The sequence below is a fragment of the Chelonoidis abingdonii genome, chromosome 6 (assembly GCF_003597395.2).
Source record: "Chelonoidis abingdonii isolate Lonesome George chromosome 6, CheloAbing_2.0, whole genome shotgun sequence".
NCBI lineage: Eukaryota > Metazoa > Chordata > Testudines > Testudinidae > Chelonoidis > Chelonoidis abingdonii.
The window spans coordinates 129,295,894-129,320,662 of record NC_133774.1 but is presented as its reverse complement, the minus strand read 5'-3'; the positions used below and the strand labels follow the sequence as shown (position 1 = coordinate 129,320,662).

Below are 24,769 nucleotides of genomic sequence, written 5' to 3'. Positions count from 1 at the left end.
TTTATTGAATTTTTTTTTTTTTTATTCAGAAAAAATTATTTGGGTCGATCTGACCCAAACTGAAATATTTTGGGTTTTTTTCTGGTGGTTGTTGGGTTTTTTGTTTGTTTTTTACAGACCCAAAACTATTTTTTTTAAATAAATTCAACAATATATTAAACTGCATTGCCCTAGGGCAATTTGCCTGATGGGAGTTGTAGTTTCAGTCCTTATACTCTCCGGTGGGCCAGACTCCTGGTAGGACTACATTTCCCATAAGCCAATGCACTCATTTACAGCTGACTGAGCTGTGTAGTGTATTATGGAAGTCACATGATTCTGTATGCTGTAGTCCAGGTAGGGAGCCTGGCTTATAGGAGAGGCATCAGATTCTTGAATTACAGCTCCCATAATGCAATGAGAAAATGCAGTTTAATATCGAAATGTCTTGAAACAGAGCATTTCAGGTCATTTCAACCAACTGAAATGAAGTATTTGAAGTTCAGGAATGTTTAAAAGTTTTGTTTTGATTGAAAAAATTCCAAATAATTTTTTTATTGAAATTTCTGATCCATGGAATATTTGATATTTCAGCTTTGTATCCCATTTTGGGATGAAAGACAAATGTGGAAATGTCAGAATTTCCTGTGAGATGAAAATTCTGAATTTTGCTCAGTTCTGATTGATTAAATGTTAAAGCTCTGAGCTTGAATCTCTTTGTTATGAAACACAGTATAAAAATTGTTGACTACATTCGAAATGATCCTCAGATCTGATACGTCTCTGTTGTACATGAATTCCAGACCTAGATCATAAATACTGATTCTTGTGAAATGGAAAACTTAGCACGGGATTAACCCTCTGCGACACAAGCCAGTTGAAGTTTTGTTCCATGGGCATATCGAGCAACTTCAATAATTGATTATTAATATACTTTCCCCATTCATATTTCTGAATCCACTGGCATGCAGTAAAACTCTGCTTGCTAAAATCTGCTGAAGTCCTTGATACACTTGCCCATGTAAAGAGTCACAGTGAAGGCAACAGGGCTATTTGCATGAGTAACAATTGCAAGAGTGGGACCGATATGAGATATGAATGTTCTGATTTCTGGAAGTCTTTTTGTAATAATTGTAACAGCCACTTTTGAGAATCATTTCTTAAGTCATCACTATCATTTTAGGTAGAGAGAATGAAAGATTTAGATACTATACATTATTATTATTTATTTATTATCATTGTTTTATTTTATTAAACAACATAAATGTGCTTGATACTGTGCACAACAGAAAATGAAGACAGCGCTTGCATTAGTGTGGCCACTCATGCATCCGTGGAATACTGGCTGTTCCGGTACTTCTGGGAATGGTGTGGACCTGGCCCCACCGGCATGGATCCACCGCTGCCAGTAGTGTGACCTCACATGCGCAGTATGCGTAGGGTTACGGCAGTGGGGATAGAGCAGTGTGCTCTTCAAAATGGCATCCCCTGGCTGGTACAGGACAAAGCCAAGTTTGGCCATGTCTTGATACCGGATGGGAAACAGGCCATAGGGTGCAGCACTATCTATCTGGTTTAAAACTGGATGAATGGCCTGCCTATCTTATACTGAAGAACTTGAACTTTAAGGCCCAAATTCAGGAAGGCAATTACACATGTGCTTAACTTTCAGCAAGAGCTTAAGTGTCATTGAAACAGGACTTAGGCACATGCTGAAAATCAAGCATGCCTGTAAGTGCTTTCCTGAAGGTAGATTGACATAAGCATGTGATTCAAATCCCACTAAAGTCCATGGGAATCTTTCCACAGAAGTCAGTTGGCTCTGGATCAGGCCCTATAAATCTTAAACCACATGAGCTGTTCTTACTGCTTGGAGAAGCTCCTTTGGCTTCAGTGGAATTGGTCGCATGAAGAGCCTTTCATACCAGGGATTTCAGGCCTGACCCTGTGAGAAGAAATGGAGAAGAAAGGATACACTGGGAAGCCCAGAGAAAGGGTTAACTTTGAGTCCTATGTTAACATCTAAACTCTTTCAGATTATATGTGAGGTCCCTGATTTCCAGCTGAAACTATACTTGGTTCCTGTTGCTTGGCAAGTGAAAACTCAAGTCTTTCCAGTTCTCCTCCATAGACTGGTTAGCTTTCTTCAAGGATTATTTTTTCTTCAGTGACCTTAAAGTAGATCATTCCAGAGCTACCAACTTTTAATTGTGACGCTCACAACATCGGGGTCTTTTCTTAAAGCCCCTGCTCCTGGATTCAGCTGGGATTATGGAAGAACCCCTGCTTTCATTTAAAAAATAAAGGAAAGTGAATGACTTCAGAGAAAAGCTTGAGAACGTGATCCAGTTGTACCCAAAGGTTCAAACACTAGAAGACAAATAAAAAAGACACCAAATGTATTATTTAAAAAAAAACCTATATCTTATGACTTTTGAATGCTTGAGGTTGCCAATATTGTGTTTGTGTACTAGGAGGGGAGAGAGGCTCTTTCGGCTTTGAAGTTTTCAAACAGCGGATCACCTTGGTTGTCTTGCAGCTTCATAGTGTCAGAGTGATTACGTGGAGATGGCCTCCTGGTGCCTGCTGTGCCTTGGTTATTAGAAGTATTGCTGTGCTACAGAAAGGAAACAACAATAGAGACAATGGGTTGCTTCTGCACATGTTAAGAGGACTGATCAAGCCACATGAGATCCCATTTCAGGCATAATGTGCATCAGAGGGCAAAATTAGATTGAGAAGTAAATGGAGCCTAAAATTTCCATAGCTTTATCCGTCAAAAAGCTGTTTCATTGCGTGGTTTTAATTCTCCTAGTTCTTCCATTCATTGCATCCAGCACACTGACTGCAGAACATTTTAGAAATAATGGGATGAAAAAAACCCCATCTTTAATTTGGCGGTGGTGGTGAGGTGCATCAAGGCAGTTCAGACCTTAGAGTAGATATGAAATGCATGTGCATGTTACACCACAGTAGAGAATAGCCAGATTGGCACTTTTAGCTTCAGCTGGAGTTTTCTGCACTTACTAATATTTTGACCTGTTTTGGAGGCTTTTGTTAGGTAGAATTTCCTTTCATTACTGCTTGTAAAACTCCCTCAGTGATGAACTCTTCTCTGTCCCAAAAAGAGAATTTTCTGGGCTTGAAGTTTGCCAGTGATGGCGAGCCCATTCTTTGTTTCCCTTTTTAATGTGTTTTTTAAACAAGGGGAGGCTAACTGGTCTCCCAAGTAGACACGTTTTTTGCTTTTGAAAGCAACACTCGATGTCATTTCAAAACTAACACAGATAGGTAAGCAAAGCATTGATGTACAGTGAAAAATTCCCATCTAAAATCATGGAAATTGTAGCTTTGGGCAATTGAGACCAGGGGTATAATCAAAATAGTAAGGGGAAGTGTATATGAGTGCCTGTGCTGTGTCTGTTTATGCATATATGTGTTCTTTTCATATCCAATAAAAACCAAGCATCATGCAGTTGCATGAATTTCCTGCACAATAATCTGTTGCAGCAATGACTTTTCTCAAGTTGCATTCTAAAGTATATATAATGCACGATGATGCACATATGGCGTTTAATGTATACAGTGAAAACAAGGCTAGGTTTTTATCAAAGAACAAAGGCTCAAATGCCACTGCCCTGTACTTCAGACCTGGCCCAAAGCTCACAGAAGTCAATGAAAAGACCCCCATTGACTTCAGTGGGGTTTGCATCAGGCCCACTTGTGCAAAATGTCTGTAAAAGGCCAGAGGAGAATTTTGGTTTGATAGTACTCTATACCCACTTTGCAGAAGTGTAATTGGTTGTACTAGGGGCGGAGAACTGAGGGATGAGGTCCCTTCATTATTGGTCTGTTCCCTAAGGGGGTTCATGTATTCAGCTATGGGTAGCTATGTGTATGTTAAGTCAATGCTTTTACATTTGAAATCCTGTTCACTGAGGGGGACTTGTCTCGTATAATCATTCTGAATGCAGTCACTTTGGTTGTAGAGATGTGAGAGCATGTCTTTTTCTGGTGAGGGAAAAAGGCAGGAATGATTTGCTGTTGCCATTAGAGTTGTGCAGATAACCAATGTCTTGGTTTGATGGCTGAACTGAAAAATAGAAAAAAAATTAGGTCAACCCACAACGAAAAATGTGACTATTTCTTGGTGAATCAATAATAGCTTAAAACAACAACAAAACAGCAACAACAACAAAAAAACACACACACCTTTTGGGTCACACTAAACGTTTTGTTTGACCTGAAATGAAATGTTTTGTTTTAAAGCATTTTTTTTACCTTTTTAAAAAACAAATTGAAGTAAAATTCAGAATAAAAAGTCACTTTCAACTGACAAGTCAAAACATGTTATTTCAAAAATGTCAAAACTCAACATTTTTAGATGGTTTTGTTTCTTTTCAACCAAAACTATTCAGTAAATTTTAACATGAATTTGTGAAATGTTTTGGTCAACTGGGATCTTCATTTTTTTATCCGAAAAAAATTTGTCTAAAAAATGTCACCCAGCTCTAGTTCCAATGTAAAGAAAGATTTATGGTGCATTAATGACATAGCAATTTACACTCAGCCTGTCAGCGAGGGTATAGAGGACCAGCAAAGTCATTTCTCAGTGAAAAAATGGAGGAGTCCATTGTTGGTGGCACCATTATGTACTGGTTTTCTGCAGTTCTGTAAATGGCAATACTGTGATAAGGCTGCGTGCGCGACCTTAACTGTGCAATACCATACTTCCCAATTTGAAGGCCAAATTCAGACTCATGCAGCTGACTCAGCCCCTGGCAATGCAAAGGTGTCATACAGCTGAGAATTTGAGACTTTTATTTTTTTTTCTACAAAGTGCAACCTTGTATTGGAATGTCCGGATTTCTAATGATGCTTGTTCTCTTAAGGATTCTCTCCGCCCCCACCTCCTCCTTACCTTAAATTCCAGTTGATGACCTCTTTTTCCAGGGAATTTCCTTTGGGTTTTTGGACATCTGAGAATCGCTGAGTGACAGGAATGCCTGTGGAGCAGGGGTAGGCAACCTATGGCACAGGCACCAAAGGTGGCACGCAAGCTGATTTTCAGTGGCACTCACACTGCCTGGGTCCTGGCCACCAGTCAGGGGGCTCTGCATTTTAATTTAATTTTAAATGAAGCTTCTTAAACATTTTAAAAGCCTTATTTACTTTACATGTAACTAATAGAAAGAGACCTTCTAAAAAGGTTAAAATATATGACAGTCACGTAAAACCTTAAATTAGAGTGAATAACTGAAGACTTGGCACACCACTTCTGAAAGGTTGCCGACCCCTGCTGTGGAGCATGCAAGCTGTGCAGAGATGAATTCCTCTCCTCCCAAAAGCATCCCCCGCGTTGGGACCTTACGGAGGTTATAAGGTGCGCATCGGGGCCACTGGAGATAAGAACTCTGCGAGCCCGCAGTCTATGAAGAAGCTGCATTTAGTAACTAAATAGGTCACACTTTATATTAAGGTTCCATATATAAATAGTGAGTAAAGGGTTAATAAGTATTTAATAGGTGTTTTAATAAATGGTTAATCAATTGTTATTGATTGTTGTAGAGTCTAACAGACCAGTAGGGGATAGATTTTTGAAGATATTTAAGTCCTAGGTTGCTTATAACTGTGGCATGTAACTGTCCATAATACCTTGTACTCATATGTTTCCAACTATTCACCACCCATACCGCTCATGTCTGTCCCATGCTTATAAGACCTATTAACCTTAAATTAAACATTGACAAATGGAATCTTACTATAACGTGCAATCGCTGCCCACAAATCCTCCCAGACAGTCAAAGGCACTGGCCCTCACCAAGACCAACAGGCTGTAAAACGTATTGGGAGTTTTTAGGCCAAACTATTTTGTAGATATGATGAGCCATACCAAAGTGGGATCACTGAATGGTTCTGAACCCTTTTACCTTTGTTCCAAACCTTCCAAACTTACCTTGGCATCAGATCACACGTGAAATTTCAGGCATATTGGTTTAATTTAGGTGAAGTTGTGGCGTGCAAGGTAAACGTTGAGTTTGTGATGGAAAGCATCCTGCATCCTTCACTATGCAGAGATTTATGTTTCCATAATAGAATTATGACTAAAGGTTTTCAGTGATCAAGCAACAGGACTGAGATTTTCAAAAGAGCCTAAGAGAGTTAGGTAATGAAATCCTAGTCTAGAATAATAATACTTAGCACTTCTTCAGCAGATCTCAAAGTTATTTACAAAGGAGTATCATTTTCCCCATTGTACAGATGGGGCAACTGAGGCACAGAGTGTGGAAGTGACTTGGCCAAGGTCACTCAGCAGCCCAGTGGCAGATCCAGTAATTGAACCCCTGTCTCCTGACTCCCAGCCTAGTGCTCTAGTCACTCTAGCTAATAGATTACTTACTGCCTTCTCCAGGAGAAGACTAACATGCTGTAATCAATTAATGGTGTCACTAGGAGTTCAGAAGCAGGTTGACCAAGGATCTGTATTTTAGGTTGTGAGTCATGCTCACCACATTGACACAGATGGATTTTTCATCAACACAAGTCTCAAACATACAAGAGAAAAGGGAAGTAGAGAAACCAAGTATTCAGGGGAATAAGATTACTGGCTCTTGTATACATCTTGTGTAGCTTTATTTTTTTCATTGAAAAATATCTTCCAATCTCGAATTTCATATGAACTCTAAAAGCAGCAAAGAATCCTGTGGCACCTTATAGACTAACAGACATTTTGGAGCATCAGCTTTCGTGGGTGAATACCCACTTCGTCAGATATCTGACGAAGTGGGAATTCACCGACGAAAGCTGATGCTCCAAAACATCTGTTAGTCTATAAGGTGCCACAGGAGTCTTTGCTGCTTTTACAGATCCAGACTAATACGGCTACCCCTCTGATATATGAACTCTAGTTACCTGTTTAGATTCAACTGCATGCAGGCTGGAAGATTTATCTTTTCCCCTAATCCATCATAACCGTGTGATAGTAAGGTGTTTCTCTCTGTAATGTTGTGGACTCTGACTCTGGGAACCTGGCACTGATACTCCTTTCCACATAATGTCTAATATCAACGTTCCAAACCCTTCTGCATATTGAGAAAACCAATATGTCTGGTACAGAAGCATGGCAGGTGGGTCATGGGGCAAATCAGTTCAATGATTCTAGAGAAAATACCAGGGGAAATTTATGCAACACCAGTCAAAAGAGAAAGCAAGCAAGTCAGATTGAGTGACACAGAAAATGTTCTTTTTAGAATTGGTTGTACTAGGTAGTAACTACACAGAATTGCTTAGCAATTGAAAAGAAGAATTTTTTAAAAATTCTTTTCATGTTTCCTTCCCACAAGGAAATGTCTTTCCAATTTTTATCCCACTTTGCCTCATATTTAGAGAGGATGTAGCAGAGTCTCTGACAAGTGTAAATCCACGCTTTAAGACATGACTGTATTCCCTTATATATCTGCTCCTTTGCAGGTGAGAAGGGAAATAAACAAAGCCACATCTGGGGCTCTCATTCCAGTACAGTGTGCTTAATTTAAATTTTATGGCCTAGATAGCAGATTGCAGTGCTACTGTCACAGCCTTACAACCGCAGTCACGGTGGACATTGTGCATTTCAATACCTCCTCCACTAACCTTTCCCCCACTGCTCTCATTCCCGGGCTGCTAATTTCACGCAGGCACTTAAACATGATGGATAATTGTGTTCTGCTTATCAATGTTTAATTTAAGGGCTGTTCCATCTGACCTGGATGCCCTCTGAAAGAGCTATGCCTCGTTATTGATTTCATGGTCACACCTGTGACATTACCTGCTTTGTAGGAAGTAGACTTTGACATTCCTGTGAGGCCTCGGCAGCCAGACCTAATTGTCAGAAGAATAATCGAGCTAACAAAATCATTACAGCTGATCTGTGTGTTACCACTGTTTTATCTGCCTCTAATTAGGTGCAGGGAAGGTAACTGATGGCAGTAAGCATGCTACAGTAGGTTTGATGTCCATAAATAGAGCTGGGCATATAGTCGGGGGAAATTATTCATGAACCTCTTGGCAAGTTAGAAATTGAATTTCAGTTCCTCCAGGTCTCACCCCATTTGTGTTTTCATTTAGGAAACAATTGGGCAAGCAAAGTTTTGCTCATGCAGTTGTTTGCGGGAAGCTGACATTGGGCTCATAGCTAATATTACTTCAGTGATTTAAATGAAATTATAATAAATAAAAAAATAATAATTGGAGATACACCTATCTCCTAGAACTGGAAAGGACCTTGAAAGGTCATTGAGTCCAGCCCCCTGCCTTCACTAGCAGGACCAAGTACTGATTTTTGCCCCAGATGGCCTCCTCAAGGATTAAACTTACAACGCTGGGTTTAGCAGGCCAATGCTCAAACCACTGAGCTATCCCTCCCCCACTAGAGTCTGAACCTCATTACAGGAGGTAGAGGAAATCATGTGACCACCATGTTGGACTTTAGTTCATGGGTTTAGTGACTAGGAGGGAGGTGGCCCTTCAGAGTGGCAGATCATGGAGGAGGAAACAGGGACAGTGATGGAGTTGGGGAGGGGACTACTTGGCATGGGTGGGAGAAGGAAGAAGTTAAAAAAAAGGCCAGGAGGAGGAGCAACTCAGTAGCTATGTGGGGCCACTCTAGACATGTTGCAGGAGTGCAGAGCTGTGCACTCAGCATCCTCTGCAAAAGGCAGATGTCATGTGATGCTGGGAAAGGAATGCAGTCATTTTCTTCTAACCCTGAACAAGCACTGTTTTTAGAATAAGAAAACCAGCTTTATCCCATAAGCCGCTGCCTGTCATTCTGCTTCACTCCAGAACTTCTGCCTAGAGCAGTGCCCAAAGTCGTCCAGCCTGCCTCCTGCCACATACTAAAGCAAACGATACTTGTGCATGTGTATATAAACTTTCTGGCAAAAATCACAGAGATTATCAACATTTTTCAATACTTGTGGTAAATGAAGAATATCCAAAATGATTTACTGAAAATGCTGGTTAAAATATGATGGAAAATTGGGTCCATTTTGAATGCAGTAGGGTAAATTTGGGGCCATTTGGTCAAGGCGTTCCCACTATACGACCTTCTTCAATTACCTCTTCTTTACATTTAAACTTTCTCAGAACACTTGTTTTGTATGCAGAATTAGGGAAAGAAATTTCTGGGCAATATCCACATGAAATGGGTCTCTGGCCTGCCCCATTAAAAATCTGACAGCTGGTGCCAAGAACAAGCTACAAAATCTCAGAAGTAAAAAGAGTGCCGATAGAACACTGTGATCCCAGCATGGAATGTAGCACTGAATGTAGTCTCCTGGCAGGGGGCAGAAAATGGGATTTTCTCTTTCACAGACTATCCCGTAGCCCGGAGACCATACATTCAAGTTTCATCTTCCACTGACTGCTATTCATTTCTCTGTGTACTTCACAACTGTTGTTATTGACTGAGATCCAATGACCAGACCTGATGGGCAGGCAACTCTCGTTCCCCTAATTTACAAATAAGATGAGGTTGCACAAGGTCACTAGTTAGAGTTGGAAACAGACCCTAACTCTATAACAGCAAAGAGCCAAGTCTAATCCACATCAAATCAATCTGTTTGCCTGTCGTGCTTGTGACTACTTCTCTCACCATTACACAATGTTTCCTTCAGAACCAGGATTCCCAGCATTCTAGTGCTGATGAGCAAACATTTGTGCAATCTACTTGCAAAGTGAATGAGCCCTGGTGATAATGGGATGTGGAATGGTCCTGAAAATCATGTCCAAATCCAGCTGCTGGCCCATGTGGATGCTACCAGGAGAGGTGGGGAGTCAAAAAAGACATCCCCCTGCTGCCCCCAGTGGTGTTCAAGGGGCCCTGAATTATTGTCAGAAAGGCCAAACTTATAAATCACAGAAAACATGGACATGGTTGCCAAATCTTACTTATCTGCATTCTTAAACTCCAAGATTTTCCAGATATCTAATTAGCCCATGACTCCTGGAAGATTGGTTGTTTTTTAAATAACAACATCCAGAGGCCCCAAAATACCCACTTTCCCCCCAGTAATGGGACCCCAGAACCAGCCCTGCTTCTGGGAGTCATTATGGCTCGATGTGATGGGATTTCTGCTTTCCAGTTTAGTTAAGGCTGCAGCTAAGTTTCTGTTAAAAATCAAATTTTGCATCCTCTCTAAAATCCTCCAGAAAATGTCAGATCAGTCTGAAAATAGGTAAGCCAGAGACCTGATGAAGAGGGTCTTAACAATCACTCCTGGAAGAGCCCAAAATGGCACCTGGGTCCCACGTGTGGCAGGAACAATGTTTAGTCACTCACTGCTGGTGCCTCATTGCGAACTATTGAGAGGAAGCCTCGACATGGTGAAATTTCTGTGCAGCCAATGGGCAAGGGAGCTGCAGGAAGTCCTGTGCTTGAGCAAACAGACTGGGTCCATGGAGACCCGTGTCTCCTTTTCGGCCACAGCCTCTCCATGGCAAGTCACTTAAAACATATTTTTTGAAGGTGGCACTAATTTTGTCTCAAGACCCCCTCTGTAAAATGGTGGTACTGATACTGCCCAAGCTCTCACAGGGGCTGCTTATATACATCCATTCAGAGAGACAGAAAACCCTGGAGCTGAGCAGTGGGAACGAGTGGTGCTGAAGGGGAGTGGAAGCCTGGAGCTTCTCAGGTAGAGGATCTTGAGCTGGACTATGGGAGTTCTAGTAACAGCAGGAGGGTTGGGACAGGGGCATGGATAAGTGGGGACACCCTTGGTCTCTGCTGTGCATGGGGAAGGGAGGGCAAGGACCAGTGCAATCAGGGGTACAGAGGCCTTGCAAGGTTTTCTAACGATGGAGTGTGGGATCCTGAAATTCCATGTTTTAGGAGGGCGCAGGGAGAAGGCCCATTGTTCAGCAGCATCTTTGACTCAGCCCAAGCAAGAATTTCAGTAAGTGGTGTGTGGAAAGACACAGAGGGAGTTCCCTGAAGTCTTTATGCATCATTGATGGCCTTGCAAATATGTAACTTTTGAGTGTGGCTGATGGCCAACCACAGACACCAAACACTATTTTCTGTCCAGTGAAAACATCAAAAGGAGGCATTTCTAAATACTTGGGGGCAGTCCCTGTGAGATTCAACTGATCAGGCATCTAAATCCCTAGCAGCAGAGCACAAAGGGATGTGTGTGTCCTTCCTTTTCTTAGAACTACAGCAAAATGAAGCTACACATTTGAGCATCTCATTGCATACGTGTTTGTCTTCAGCCCTGATAAAACTAGTTCAGGAGAAAACCTGCTAAAACTGCAACCAGTGGGTTCTGTGGTTCTGCTCCCTCATGGAATGAGACCAAGATAAATTCAGATTATGGGCCTGATCCTTCATAGCTTGCGCATCATGATTCATTGATTTCAACGGGAGTTTGGGTGCACAAGGGAAGCAGGACTGGACCCTAAATGGTTGCATACTATAGCGGTGTATGTGTGTGTTATGTTGATGCATGCAGCATCTTCTGTTCTGGTTGTAAGGTAAAAGGTACACTTGCAATGAAGCATCTAGCTGTTTCAGATCAGGTCCTTTCCACAGCTGACGACTTTGTGATTTGGACAAACATCTGCTAGGAATTTATCTGAGCATCAAACTCATTTTTACTTGTGACCTATCTGAAATTTGAGCTCTGTTCTCTAGAGGTGGAAGATTAGTTTATTAACCCAGAGCGCTAGCTAACCCCTGACCATGTTCCTGAGTGAATGGAAATTTCATGATTTCCCTAAGCATGAACTGGAGGATAAATGCTTAGTGTCTTTTAGTGCATCCTGTTATATGTTCCTAGAGATGGAAATGACAAGACCCTCTATCGTGGAATAGCAGAACAATGTTGGTTAAAGGGTTTTGCAGCCATCCTTCCCACCGCCTGCACCCAGTGCATTGTCTAATGTATCCTTTGCAATAATTAATTACTTCTCTTGTGGATTCATTTCTTTCATACTGTTACTGGCAATCAGGTAGATAAAAGGAAAAATATTGTTGGTGCTCTGTGGTATTAAAAGTGAAGGGTTTTCACACTGTCGGGGTAATGAATTCTGCAAGGGTTTGAAGCGCCTGGACTTGGGGGAATCTCTGTGTCATATGTCTAGGAGTGACAACCCCTAGTGGTTAATTACTGACATGGATGAGAGCTGAGCTGGTAGCAAAATGAGAAGTTCATTATGAGTTAAATCTGAAGTTAATTGGATTCACATTTTCACCCATTAGTATACAAAGATACACCTCAAAATGCTCTTTAGGTTAAAAAAAAAAAAGTTAGGCTCTGGCAAGATGGTGCCAAATGCTGCCGTGGGTTATTTTATCCTGGCTTTGATACAACAATTATCTTTCATGTAGACTGTTTGACTCCATTTCACAAACCACCCTGAGGTGTTCGCCTTGGGAGGTATGAACTTTTGTAAAAATGTCTCTTGTAAGCTATGGGCTCTGCTCAGAGGAGAAAATATTGCTGATCTTTGTTAGAGCTGGTTGCAAAACTGAAAATTTTCCACAGCTGAAAGTTTTGAATAAAATGTTTTCATTTGAAAGATTTTGCCAAAAAAAGATCATTTTCCTATTAAAAAAAGTTTGAAATGAAGCTAAAGGAAAATTTTCATTGCAAATCTGAGTTTTCATTTTTGATTTGAGTTTTGAACATTTTAAAATGTTGGGTTTTGCTTTTTGGCTTTCAGATTTTCAGTCCCTGCCCTACCTTTGCTCATGCATGCTCTCTCTCTCTCTCTCTTTACTTCCTGTCCCCTTTTTTTCCAATTGGAAATGTGGGAGAAAATTAAACAGGGATGAAAAGGTAGGAAGGAGAAACTGTTTTCCCCCTCACTTTTTTACCTTTCTACTTTTTGATGGGGGGAAGGAGAGGAGAGAAGCAAAAAGGAAAGAAAAGAGAGGGAAAAAAAATCTGAAAACTGAAAATCAAAAACTGAATTTTGTTTGTTTCCAAAAAACTGAAATGAAATAAGATTTGCATTATGTGATGAAACAAATTCTCAGTTCAGATTGTTTTTTGTCCTACAATTGGAAAAATTTGTCCATTAATTGTTTTTGCAAAACATATTGAATGTAAGAAACTGCATTTTATGCAAGATAATTTTTTTCAACTGAAAATTTTCAACCTGCTCTAATCTTTCTTTCTTTCTTTTTCTTTTTCTTCCCTGAGTTTTCTTGCAATGTAATTCTGAATTTCATGGAGCTACATAGTATAAGAACCTGAATTTTATTCCTACAATAGAATTTAAGGGTCTACATTTTCAAAATTGACAAATGATTTGGGGAGCCTTCATTTTGTGGATTCTTACTTTTTAAGACATCTTTGAAGGGCCTGATTTTCAGAGGGTGGGTGTTCAAATTGGGCACCCCAAAATGGAGTCACCCAAGATAATTAGTCATTCTGGAAAATTTTGGACAAGATGACTCTGCATAATTAAGGCATCTTTCTCCCTCATTCTCCACCCCAGCGCCACCACGTCATAAAGTGCCAGGGGGGGCACATACAAGTACCAAGTGATGGAAGGACCTTCAAGCTATGGAAAGAGGTAGTGATAACATATTTCCCACCCCATGGGAGTCCAAGGAAGACCTCCATAGATGTGGGCTCTCTGTTCCTTGCATGAGAATAGGGCAAGCAGGGCTAGAGAGCCGTCTCTCCACGTGGCTTGTTCAGCTGGCAGTCCCATGGTTGGTCTGCTAAAGCACACTGCTAGAAGCAGCATTAACATCTACTCCATGCCATGGCTGCCTAGAAAAAGATGAAAGATGCATAGCGGTGTAGCCAACGGCAACACGGCTCCTACTGGAGGCCATGCAAATAATTCCTCTAAGCACATGTCTTCCATAGAGCCTATCAGTGCGACTGCACCAATGAAAAGATCGTCTTATATTTTTGAACTGGCTTGAGATAAATCTGTCTCCAGGCCATCCAGTACAGGCGTAGTCAATTATTTTTTGTCAAGCTCCAAATTTCTTGGCCAAGGTATATTCAAGGTCCAGACTCTAAAGAAAATAATTAAAAAGAAAAGATGATAATAAATACATAAAAGGATTTCAGGGTCCATTCAAAAGTGGCTGGCAGTCTGTCGTCCGTCTATTGTTTACCCCTGGAGCACATATATACATAGTATTGTTTAGTTTATAATGCAAGTTTCTATGGACATAGACCAGACCTTCCTCTGTGATTTGTACAGTATGAGCACATGACTGGTTCTCAGTAAATAGTTGATACCATAAGAATAAGGTAGGGCAAATCAAATACACAAGCACCTGTAACAGAAATTTGAGTCATTTAAGCCACAGGTTCACTGAACTCAAATCAGATCACAGATGATAATCAAAATAGGATCAACCACTGTATTCATTTTCCTAAAGCTCTGGGGCAGAGAATTGTTTTTGTTCTATTTGTGCACAGCACCTACCATAATGGAACCTCTGAGCTCTACCACAATACAAATGAGATAACTGTTGTTATTTTATAATAATAATTTGCATGATTGATAAGAGGCATGATAATCTAGCATTTCTCGGAGCGGTATGGAATAAACTCATATAGATGTCTGCATCAGTCTCAGAATGATATAAATCATTACTGTCCTTATAACTGCAATGAAATTGTGATTGAACTATACGGGTGTATGAGTTAAAGTCTCATGATCCGTTGTCACTGTAGTATATTCTAAACATGCATTTACTCCTACTATACAGAAGCTATCTGTAACCAAACAAACCAAAAGCCGATGTTTAAACACACAAACCAAGCCTGCTAAGCTGAGGTTGCATCAGCAATGCCGTTCTGGGTCAGTGCTAAGGAACTCATAATCACTGTAAGAACTAGAGTTGGTGATTGAGTAAGTGGCTGATATGAGCCCTGATCCTGCAAAGACTTATGGGTATGCAGAATTGCATGTAACGTTATTTATTTAAAGTACATTTACAAAAGATATTTGCAGGATCAGGGTATTGGCACTTAATCGGTGAGACGCTCTCCGTGGTGAAAATGGGCAGTTTGTTGGGGGAAGTGCTCTCTGTTGAATGAGAAGTAAAAGTCAAGGTGGAGTCCATTTATGATCATATCATGATACTATTTATGTAAAAGTATTATCCGTGGTGTTCTGGCTATTTTCCAACGCAGGTAGCTATATCCTACTGACCTAAATTCCTTCTGCAGTTAAACATCATTTCCCACTTCCGTTCCTAAAATGTTGTGCACTGTCATGGTGGGGTATTAGTCAATACACTTCACACCAGAAGTAGCTACATTTCAACGTGCAGGTGAAAGGATTCCTCTCTCCCTTTGCAAAAGGTATTTATATGAAAAGGATCTTATAAATAATACTGCTTTGCCTTTTATACAGCACTTTTAAATCCGTCCATCTCAAAGCAAGTTACAAAGGAAGATTGTCATCCCCAAATGGGAGATGGAGAAAACAAGACACAGGGAAGTGTAGTGTTGGCCAAGGTCTCACAGCTGCTCAGGAGCAGGGCAGGGAATAGTGTCCCAGTCTCCGGCTTTCCCATGTAACAACATACATTTTGTTGTTGTCTGTTTTACATGCACACGTGTTGATCATGTTTTCAAAAGCAGGGTGATTTAACTTCTAACGATATGCTGTACACTATTACAGAAAAGGGATGTAGAGGCACACGCACGATCCTATACTTCTTTGCCCAGGTGCAATTTCTGAAGTTATAATTTTTTTTAAACTCTCTCTGTATATCTACATGAAATCAACCCGTGTATTAACAGGGCCTTCCGGGTACAGTAAAATCTTTGTCCTCGATCTGTAGCCATATGATAGTCTACTAAGGAAGATCTAAAGTTTTCTTGGGACCAAAATAGAAAAAAAAAACAACCACGCAATTCTGCAGCAATTCTTAGAACAAAACATACTTTTAGGAATATTCCTCCCTCATGATAATACCATAGAGAGAGTTGCTCTATTTCCCCCAGAACTGTTTCCTTTGCCAGGAAGCTTGGAAGCAGTTAGTTATCTGCAAAATGTAAACAGGTATTTGTCAGCTAATCAATTATTTGGAGTGCTCAGCATTATCAGGACTCTTTGCAGTGGAAAGGAGTGAGCTGTGTATGTTCCCTCTGTCACTGACAATGACATACAGTCAGCCCTGTTTGCGCTGACATAAGGTCATCTTTTCATCCCCAGTGAGGTTGGGGAGCTGTGCAGACTGTCTGCTAGTGTTTCAAACAGTGCTCTTACAAACTCCACAGGCTCCTACAATCTGTTTTACATTCCTTTGTTAGAGAATTTCCAGGGCTGGGAGAGCCAGAGCCAGAGTGGTCTCTTCAGTCCTTTGTTCTGCCCTCCCCCCCCCCCCACTTGCTCTCTCTCTCTCTCTCTCAGTTTAGATTTTAATGAAAAATAAGTGCTAACATTTCCAGCTAACGCTTGTCCTCTGCTCACAGTCCAGGGGTGATTGCTGGTGGTGAATTGAGAATAATTCAGTAAGTGAGTCCAGTCCTTTTCCCCTAGCTCAGTGTGGAGAAAGGACAGTGCTGTGATTAAGGCATGGGCCCATGTCACAGCAGATGGTGGGTTCTAATCCTACCTCTACTCTCAGTTTTGTATGTTATATAGGCCAGTTTTTCTAGGTATTAAGGCACCTAAAGGTGCAGATGGATGCCAAGGCACTTTTGAAAAATCCACTAGGTGCTTGTCCTGCATCTTCAGATGCCTAAATACCTTAGAAAATCTGATCTTTAGTCTCTCTTTGCCTCAGCTCCCCATCTGTAAAATGGGGCTAATACTATTCCTTGGGGAGTCTTGTCTACTTAGGCTGTAAGCCATTTGGGGCAGGGACTGCCTCTTACTTTATGTTTGCACAGTGCCTGGCACGAAGGGGCCCTGATCTCAGCTGGAGTTGGTCTTAATAATAATATTAAGTAGTTTCATTACTATTTGCATAATCCAGTCTGTGGGACAATCCCCAGTTTCTTAGAAGCATCTGAGATCAGACTGAGAGGGAGAGAAGTAGGATTGGGGCAGCCCCTGAGACCTGCTCACAGATTCTCCACTGGATCAGAGACGTTGGTGATTGAAAACTGCCCAAACCCAAAGCCTGCAGTGCGATGACTCTTCCAAGCATGTTAATCAGCAGCCGACAAAGCATGTCACTGGGACAGGGGCTGCAGGTGTCAGGTTTCCCTTTCGATATGGCATGCTGAGAAGGAAAAGCAGCATTTGTGAAGAGCAGTTTTTCTGCCTCTTCCATAAAGACAATGAATAGATAATTGGATGCAACAAAAGCCAGGCTTTAGCATCGTCCTCAGGCCAGAATCGTCCAACTCGGGTGCCTAAAGTTAGTCTCCTGCATCCACACTCACTCTGAATACAAATGGCCTGATTTGAAGAGGAGCTGGGCACCTGTGGAAACTGGAGTCACTCAGCACCACTGAAATGACCCTGGACATCTCTGATTGTGAGACAGGCTTTTGGAAAAAGTGAAGTGGATTGTAAGATAATTAAAACCGGCTCCATGTAAACTAGGCGATGGGTGAATTGGGGGTGGACAGTGGGTTACGGCAGATCAAAATAGGAAGGGGATCTCTTCAGTTCTCATGGCTGTCATCACAGGTCCAGACACCATTTGATGATGTGGCATTACATCATCTTGTGGATACCAGCAAGGGATCAAAGGAAGGGATGTACCCCACAGGCATGCATGTTCCAAAGCAGGCCAGTAGCCAGCTAAACATGGGGAGGGTTGTGAGGGGCACATCCCTGGAGCTTCCCTCCCCCTGGCTTGCATCACTCAGGTTTGACCAGGATTGAGAATCTCTACAGATGTAAAAAGAGTCACAGATGGGTGGGGGCATTCTGCTGTAGGACACCGAAATGCTGGACTTCATGCATTTCAGAAGATTCCTGGCAGGGAAGTTTGATATGAGATGTGTCTTGTGATCTCTCTCTGCCTTCCACCTAGAAGGGAGAGAGCTCTGGGCATGCAGCCTCCCTTCTCAGCTCCCCTGGAGGGGATAGGAAGCTGGGAGGGTGCAAATCGAGAGCTCTCCATCTGGACATCTTTTCAACTCCCGCCTGGTGCTGCCACCACTCGTCTGACTGGCTGGGAGCCCCAGAAACCTCAGTCAGGCCCCCACTCCACTGCAGATTCTGCTGTCTGCTGAGCTGTAAGCTCCTCAGTCAGGGAGGAGGAGCTCTCAGTTTGCTTGTTAGCGGGTGGGAGGGGAGGCTGGGCTTCCACGTACTCCTCTCTCTAATCGAAGAGGCTGATGTGAGCTCACCAGATCCATAGAAACTAGATTTCCAGTGGAATCTGGCAGACTTAAAACTGCCCTCGGGCTCATGACTCCAACTCCAAGTCAGTGTCGTGGGATCATTACACTGCAGAGCATCTCAGGGCCAGATCCTCGGCCCTAGCGTCGCTCCACTGCAGCTAGACGAGTAGTAGGACTTTGAAGCCAATGGCACCCATCTGATTTACCACAGCTGAGCATCTGGCCTGGCTGGTACATCTCAGGATAAAATCTGCTCCAACACAAGGTCCAGATAGGAAGCTGCTCCAGTTTGTTACATATGCTGTCTCCTGACGCAAATGCCTCCCATGTGTTCGGTGTACAAAATAAATGGTTTAGTGGATATTTGACTGCTGTGACCTGATCTCTCACTTTGTTCTGGGGTTCCATGGTGAAGCAGAGCAGATATCTCACTTCACTAGGCAGAATAACAAGGGCTTCAATTAGCTGCACACATCCCTATAGCAGAGTCTAGTTATCTGAGCCCTTTCCCAAGTAACTCTCCTTTGTTAAGGGTACTTCTGCTGTCAAAGGGTTTCATTAGCGCATTTATCTTCATTCCAATGGAAATCATGACCCATCAATACTAAATGTGCAGCTTTACGTAAACACCACCCTCCCCAGGCCTTTCCCCTCTCCCGCTCCAAGTACCCGATGTCCTTTCTGTAGAGAAAGGTAAATCTTATAGAGATGGCTGGAATTTTGTGCCTTCCGCCTGCAAAAGGAAAATATTTTGATGAAACTGTCGCCATATCCCTCTCACTTTTTCAACCAGCTCTGATTCTACCTTTCACTTATGAATATTGTTATATGAAAGAATTTGTAATTATGTTGAAAACAAAGCAGACTCCTCAAAATAAGCAGTAGGGGCATAGATAGAATGAGTCGGACATGTTAGACTTTTCCCTCTGAGTCTGGGTGCGGTGGTGCTCGTGAATGGTCATTTATTTTTTAAATTTCAGGTATTTGTTTCAAATCGTGGTTTGCTCACAAGTAAAACCGTTCACAGGTCTCATTGTAATCTTCAGCAGATGTTTTATCAACTGGATGGAAGCAACAATTTGTCTTGAGTGACCGTCTGCTAAAATAAAGGATCAGAAGTCAGTTGTGAGGAAGTGTGAAATATGCTGAGTCCTCTGAAATCAATCCACCTTCCCATGTAATATGTATAATTCTTACAGATTCACACCACTCTCCATCTCCTGGCTGTAGGGAGAGCTAACTGATGCACATGAGGAAAGCCAGCTGGGTTTTTATAGAAATTAAAGCTCAGTTTATTTCTGAGTGACAGTAGTCCCTTTGCTAAACCGAAAGCCCCCATACCTGTGAGGGACTGGGACATGGACCGTTTTGCAACTGTGAAATGTATGCAGTATCCCTGTTTCACCTTTGGATTGCTCAGCCCTTCAGAAGAGACCGTCAGCCACCACATTAGAAACATGGCAGGTGGTACTAACCACACTGCCCAGCAGGAAGGTCATTTCTAATTAGTGGGCTGATTTAAAGCCTAACTGTGCAGAGGGCCTCCAAACCCTGCATTTATTTGCATGGAATTATTGTAACTATAATAATACACTGGTCTTAAGAATTCTTGCATTTTCAGCACCAATAGAGGCATCACAACAAATGTCAAACCATAGGAAATCTTTTTTATTTCAGATAAAATCCTTATTAGTCTGCTGTTTATTTCCTGGGGATGTTCCAAGACCCACTAAGCATAGCTAGATCACAGACAGCTGTGTGTTTCCAGGGTCTACAAAACACTTACAAATTACAGTATTCAGACTTTGAACTTGTGTGGGAGGTCAGGAAAACAGACACAGCTACAAGAGCAGAACATTTTGATCTGTGATAACCATTTGGTGCCTGAACTGATTAATATAGGGCTGGTCTACACTACGGGGGAAAATCGATCTTAGATATGCAAGTTCAGCTACATCAATAAAGTAGCTGAAGTTGAAGTATCTAAGATCTAATTACTCACCGTCCTCACGGCGCGGGATCAATGTCCGCGGCTCCCCCTGTCGATTCCGCAACTCCGTTCGGGTTGGTGGAGTTCCGGAATCGATATAAGCGCGTTCGGGGATCGATATATCGCATCTAGATGAGACGCGATATATCGATCCCCGAGCAATAGATTGCTACCTGCCGATACGGCGGATAGTGAAGACGTAGCTTCAGATGCATAATGAGAGAACTGTTCCTTTACAAGTGTAGGAGCAGTGACACTGAGTTCCCACCTACCCCTCTTGTGTGTGCTAGGCTAGCGGAGTGGATAATGTAGCCAGCATTGCTCTACGGTCCCAAGGAGAGAGGATCTGATATGTACTGTGTGATATGTACTGATACAGAGCAGCAGTAAGGATGCCCCACTTGAGGATTTGCCCTCTGAATATCGGGGCCTTTAAGTTCAGCATCAAGAATTGAGACACCCAGAATCTCTCAGCTCTTCTGAAGACATAGGCCTCAGACAATCACCCAAGGTGATCCCCAATGTCTATGGAAGAGCCAGGAATCAAACCCAGAACACCAGTGCACCCACTCTGAGTTTGCAAGACCATCCACTCTGAATTCTTACCAGGGGGGTCATCAAGGTCTTTAATTTTCTGAAGTTAACCAGGGAACTACATTCGTGTCGCTTTGTGATACCTAGAAGTCCTGCTTTGTCTGTTTCAACTTGTGAAAAAGGTTAACTTGGGGACGTGAACTGTGAAATACAGAGTTTCAGCCTTACTCTTGCATGCGAAGTTTAGAATAAAAATGTTGCTGATAGTCTTGTATTTCTATCTTGTGCCTTAGAATAGGAGGCAGCATGATATACTGAGACCATGGAGTGTCAAAGCTATGAGCATAAGAAAGAAAGAAAGAAAGAAAGAAAAAAAGAGACACACAGGCCTTAATCAGCATGTACTTAACTTCTAAGTACGTTAGGGGTTGGCAACCTTTCAGAAGTGGTGTGCCGAGTCTTCATTTATTCACTCTAATTTAAGGTTCTGCATGCCAGTCGTACATTTTAATCAGGGCCAGCTCCAGGGTTTTTGCCACCCCAAGCGGTGGGGGAAAGAAAAACAAAAAAAAGCCGCTATCGGCGGCATTTTGGCGGTAGCTCCACCGCTCCGCTTTCTTCTTCAGCGGCAAGTCCTTCCCTCCGAGAGGGACCGAGGGACCCAGCGCCGAATTGCTGCCGAAGAGCCTGACATGCCATCCCTTCCCCTTGGTCAACCTAAGCACCTGCTTGCTGAGCTGATGCCTGGCCCTGGCCCTGATTTTAATGTTTTTAGAAGGTCCCATTCTATAAGTCTATAATACATAACTAAACTATTGTATGTAAAGTAAATAAGGATTTTAAAATATTTAAGAAGCTTCATTTAAAATTAAATTAAAATGCAGAGCCCCCCGGCCTGGTGGCCAGGACCTGGGCAGCGTGAGTGCCACTGAAAATCGGCTCGTGTGCCACCTTCGGCACTTGGGAATAAGGAAGGCCCAGCAAAGTTCAAGTTGGCTTGCCTGCCTCAGTGCTGAGCTGTGTGTGCCTTCTCTCGCTGTCGCTCACTTTATCAGAGCTTTATGGCAGCTTATAAAGAAATTGTCTCTTCTCTCTCTGCCAAGCTAAAAATCCCACTTTGGTATTCACAGTACAGTTATGACAAATGCCTGGCTTGTGTTCTGGGTGTTCAGGGAAATGTAAAAACATGTCTAGTTGTTGTGAATGCTCACATGGTGATTTGTTGGTTTGATTCTTCAGGTCGTGAATTGGCAAGCACAACCCTCCCAGGATACCCTCCTCACGTCCCCCCTGCTGGACAGGGCAGCTACTCTGCTCCAACACTGACAGGAATGGTGCCTGGTGAGTTTAACAACCCCCCTTCCTCCCCCCATCAGCATTACAGAAGCAAAGCCAAGTGCTTTCTGTTTGTTCTGCACTGATGCCAGCAGAAGACAGAATTACAGTGATGAAAAGAGAAGAGCAGATGCAAAGCAAGTCTAAATAAATAAACCAGCCCCTCTCTGGCACAAGGGAGAGCCTAACTTCTCTGCTGCCAAAGCAAAGTCTTCCATCCTGTATGCAGGGAAAGGCCCTTACCCCACTGCATGGCCGTTTGCCATGTGTTGATCTGATCACACAGGGACAGCCTAAAACTCCCCCTCCCCATTTGTCATGAGGATGATTTTAATCAACACTTTAATGTTAAGCACGTCACACATATTGGTGCCAGTGGGCTAGATAAGCTGTGTAGTGGCAAGTGTTTGTCGGACTGGAAGTGTTCAGATCGTTACTTTACTAAGCCCAAAATCTTAACAATCGCGGATCACTGAATTTCCCACAGGCTTTTTCCTTTTTTTGGTAAGCCCTTTTTGCATGTTTTTGAGATGGGAGCTTCTGATCATCTGCTGGAAGGCCCTCCAGCTCAGATCTTCAGAGGCACCTATGTTCCTAGCTCCTATTGAAATCACTGAGAGTTAGGCGCCTAACTGGACCTGAGTGGCCTCAACCCCTTCGGAAGTCAGTGGGAGCTGAGCATGCCCAGATCTCATAACAGGCACCTTGTAGGATGAAGTCCCTATGAATACAGTTGAGTTATCCATTATTAGCAACTTTTGATCGACAATTATTCATCCATGATCCTAGACACTATGGAGATACTGTTGGTGCTTTAGACATACAGATAGTGATAAAGCTAGAGACAGATGAGTGTTATGTTGTATATACTCCTGGGTTTGACATTTAAGTATGTTGAAAATCATTGACTTCAAAAGAGCTATGTGGATTTACAATAGCGGAGGATCTGGCCCTCACAACCTTTGATCTCAGTGTTAAGGCCATCACTGCTTACTAGGAAAAGTGTTTATACTGTATTATGAACCCCAAGCATTCAAAAGTTAGGAGTAAAGGATTTTTAAAAATCATGGGACTTTTAAAAAAAAGTTGGGTGTTTTTTTTACTTGCTTTCTAGTTTCTGGGCCTTTAGGGTGTACTTGGACCATATTTCCAAGATTTTCCTCAATCTATTTTAAAAAAAATGAAAGCTGAGATTATTACATAATCACATGACTCCAGCAGCTGGAGATTAAGAACAAAATGTCATAAAACTTGTGATAACCAGCATAAGAGTTGGCAACATTGGCTTTATGTCTAGAATGTGTGGGAGTTTGCATATATGATCTATCGTGAGTGTACTTGTCTCCTGGTAATATCTTTAAGAAATTAAGAAAAACACATTCATTCTTCACATGAATTAGTTTTAAGAATTAGATGTATGAATCAGGTCATTGTAATAACATGTAGTCATTTTTGCCCATAAAAATGTTGCAATGCTATTGAAAATAATGTATGGGGGGGATTTTATAAAGATTGACATAAATACAGAAACATTACTTTCCCCTCAAAAAGTAAATGTGACACAACAATGGCTTATTTTATACAGCTGTAATGATTTACATCATACAAAAAAACTTGCCTAGAACTTCAGGCCAGATTCTCAACTGGTGTAAATTGATCTGCTGATTTCAAAGGAGCGTCAGCAATTTGCAACAGCTGAGGATCTGGCCTGAAAATGCAACAACATCTTGCTGTGATTTCAAGTCACTTCCTACTATTTAAATATTAAGAACCTAAAAAATAAGTCACATCAGTGTTAAGGTACTTTATTAACAAGATTTCCCTAAATGTGTTTTGCAGTTATACAAGCATCTCTGAACAGTAGCTAGGAACAAGGATGGGTGAACTAGTCAGGATAAAACAATCTGCCTCTGATCACAGGGGGGCAGGAGAATAGCTTAATGGTTTGTGCATTAGCCTGCTTAAACCCAGGGTTGTGAGTTTAATCCTTGAGGGGACCAATTAGGGATCGGGGCAAAAATCTGTCTGGAGATTGGTCCTAGTTTGAGCAGGGGCTTGGACTAGATGACCTCCTGAGGTCCCTTCTAACCCTGGTATTCTATGACTTAATCAGAACCTGAACACAAAGTAATGCTTTATTTTGCAAGCTGGCAAAGTTTAGTTAACTTCATTTACTCTGACCTCCTAGTTCTTTCCAAGTCTGGAAGTTAGGGTGACCAGATGTCCTGATTTTATAGGGACAGTCCCAATTTTGGGGTCTTTTTCTTATATAGGCACCTATTACCCCACACCCCGGTCCTGATTTTTCACATTTGCTGTCGGGTCACCCTACTGGAAGCAGAAGTAATTCAAGACTGCGAGAGAGGTTGTTCTACTAACACTATTCCCTCTGTGTTGAGAAGCATGGCTTCCTGGGATCTAGTGAAGGAAACTGATCTGGAGCAAGCGCTGTCTTTCACTTGAGCCAGCCTGAAAACGGGAAGGTTTGCATGAAGCTTCTTGATAGCAGCAAGTGTTAAATTATGTGCATAGTACATCTGTGCTTTTAAGGCTAAGCCTACTAACGTGCAGCTGTTATGAAACCCAAATACTCTGCATATTATCTAAGATGATGCCAGTTCCCTGAGGTGAAAGGAAAAGATCATCCTATTTCGTATCC

The 24,769-nt window shown here is 42.1% G+C and overlaps 1 protein-coding gene across 2 annotated transcripts in view; it reads left to right on the top strand.

Moving 5' to 3' along the window:
• PAX5 (paired box 5) overlaps window positions 1–24,769 on the top strand; it is a 232,295-nt gene that overhangs the window by 141,486 nt on the left and 66,040 nt on the right. For both annotated transcript variants that reach the window (XM_032778743.2, XM_032778746.1), the window contains exon 8: window positions 22,015–22,116. In XM_032778743.2, coding sequence (XP_032634634.1) covers window positions 22,015–22,116 — 102 coding nt within the window. The remainder of the gene's footprint in view (window positions 1–22,014; window positions 22,117–24,769) is intronic.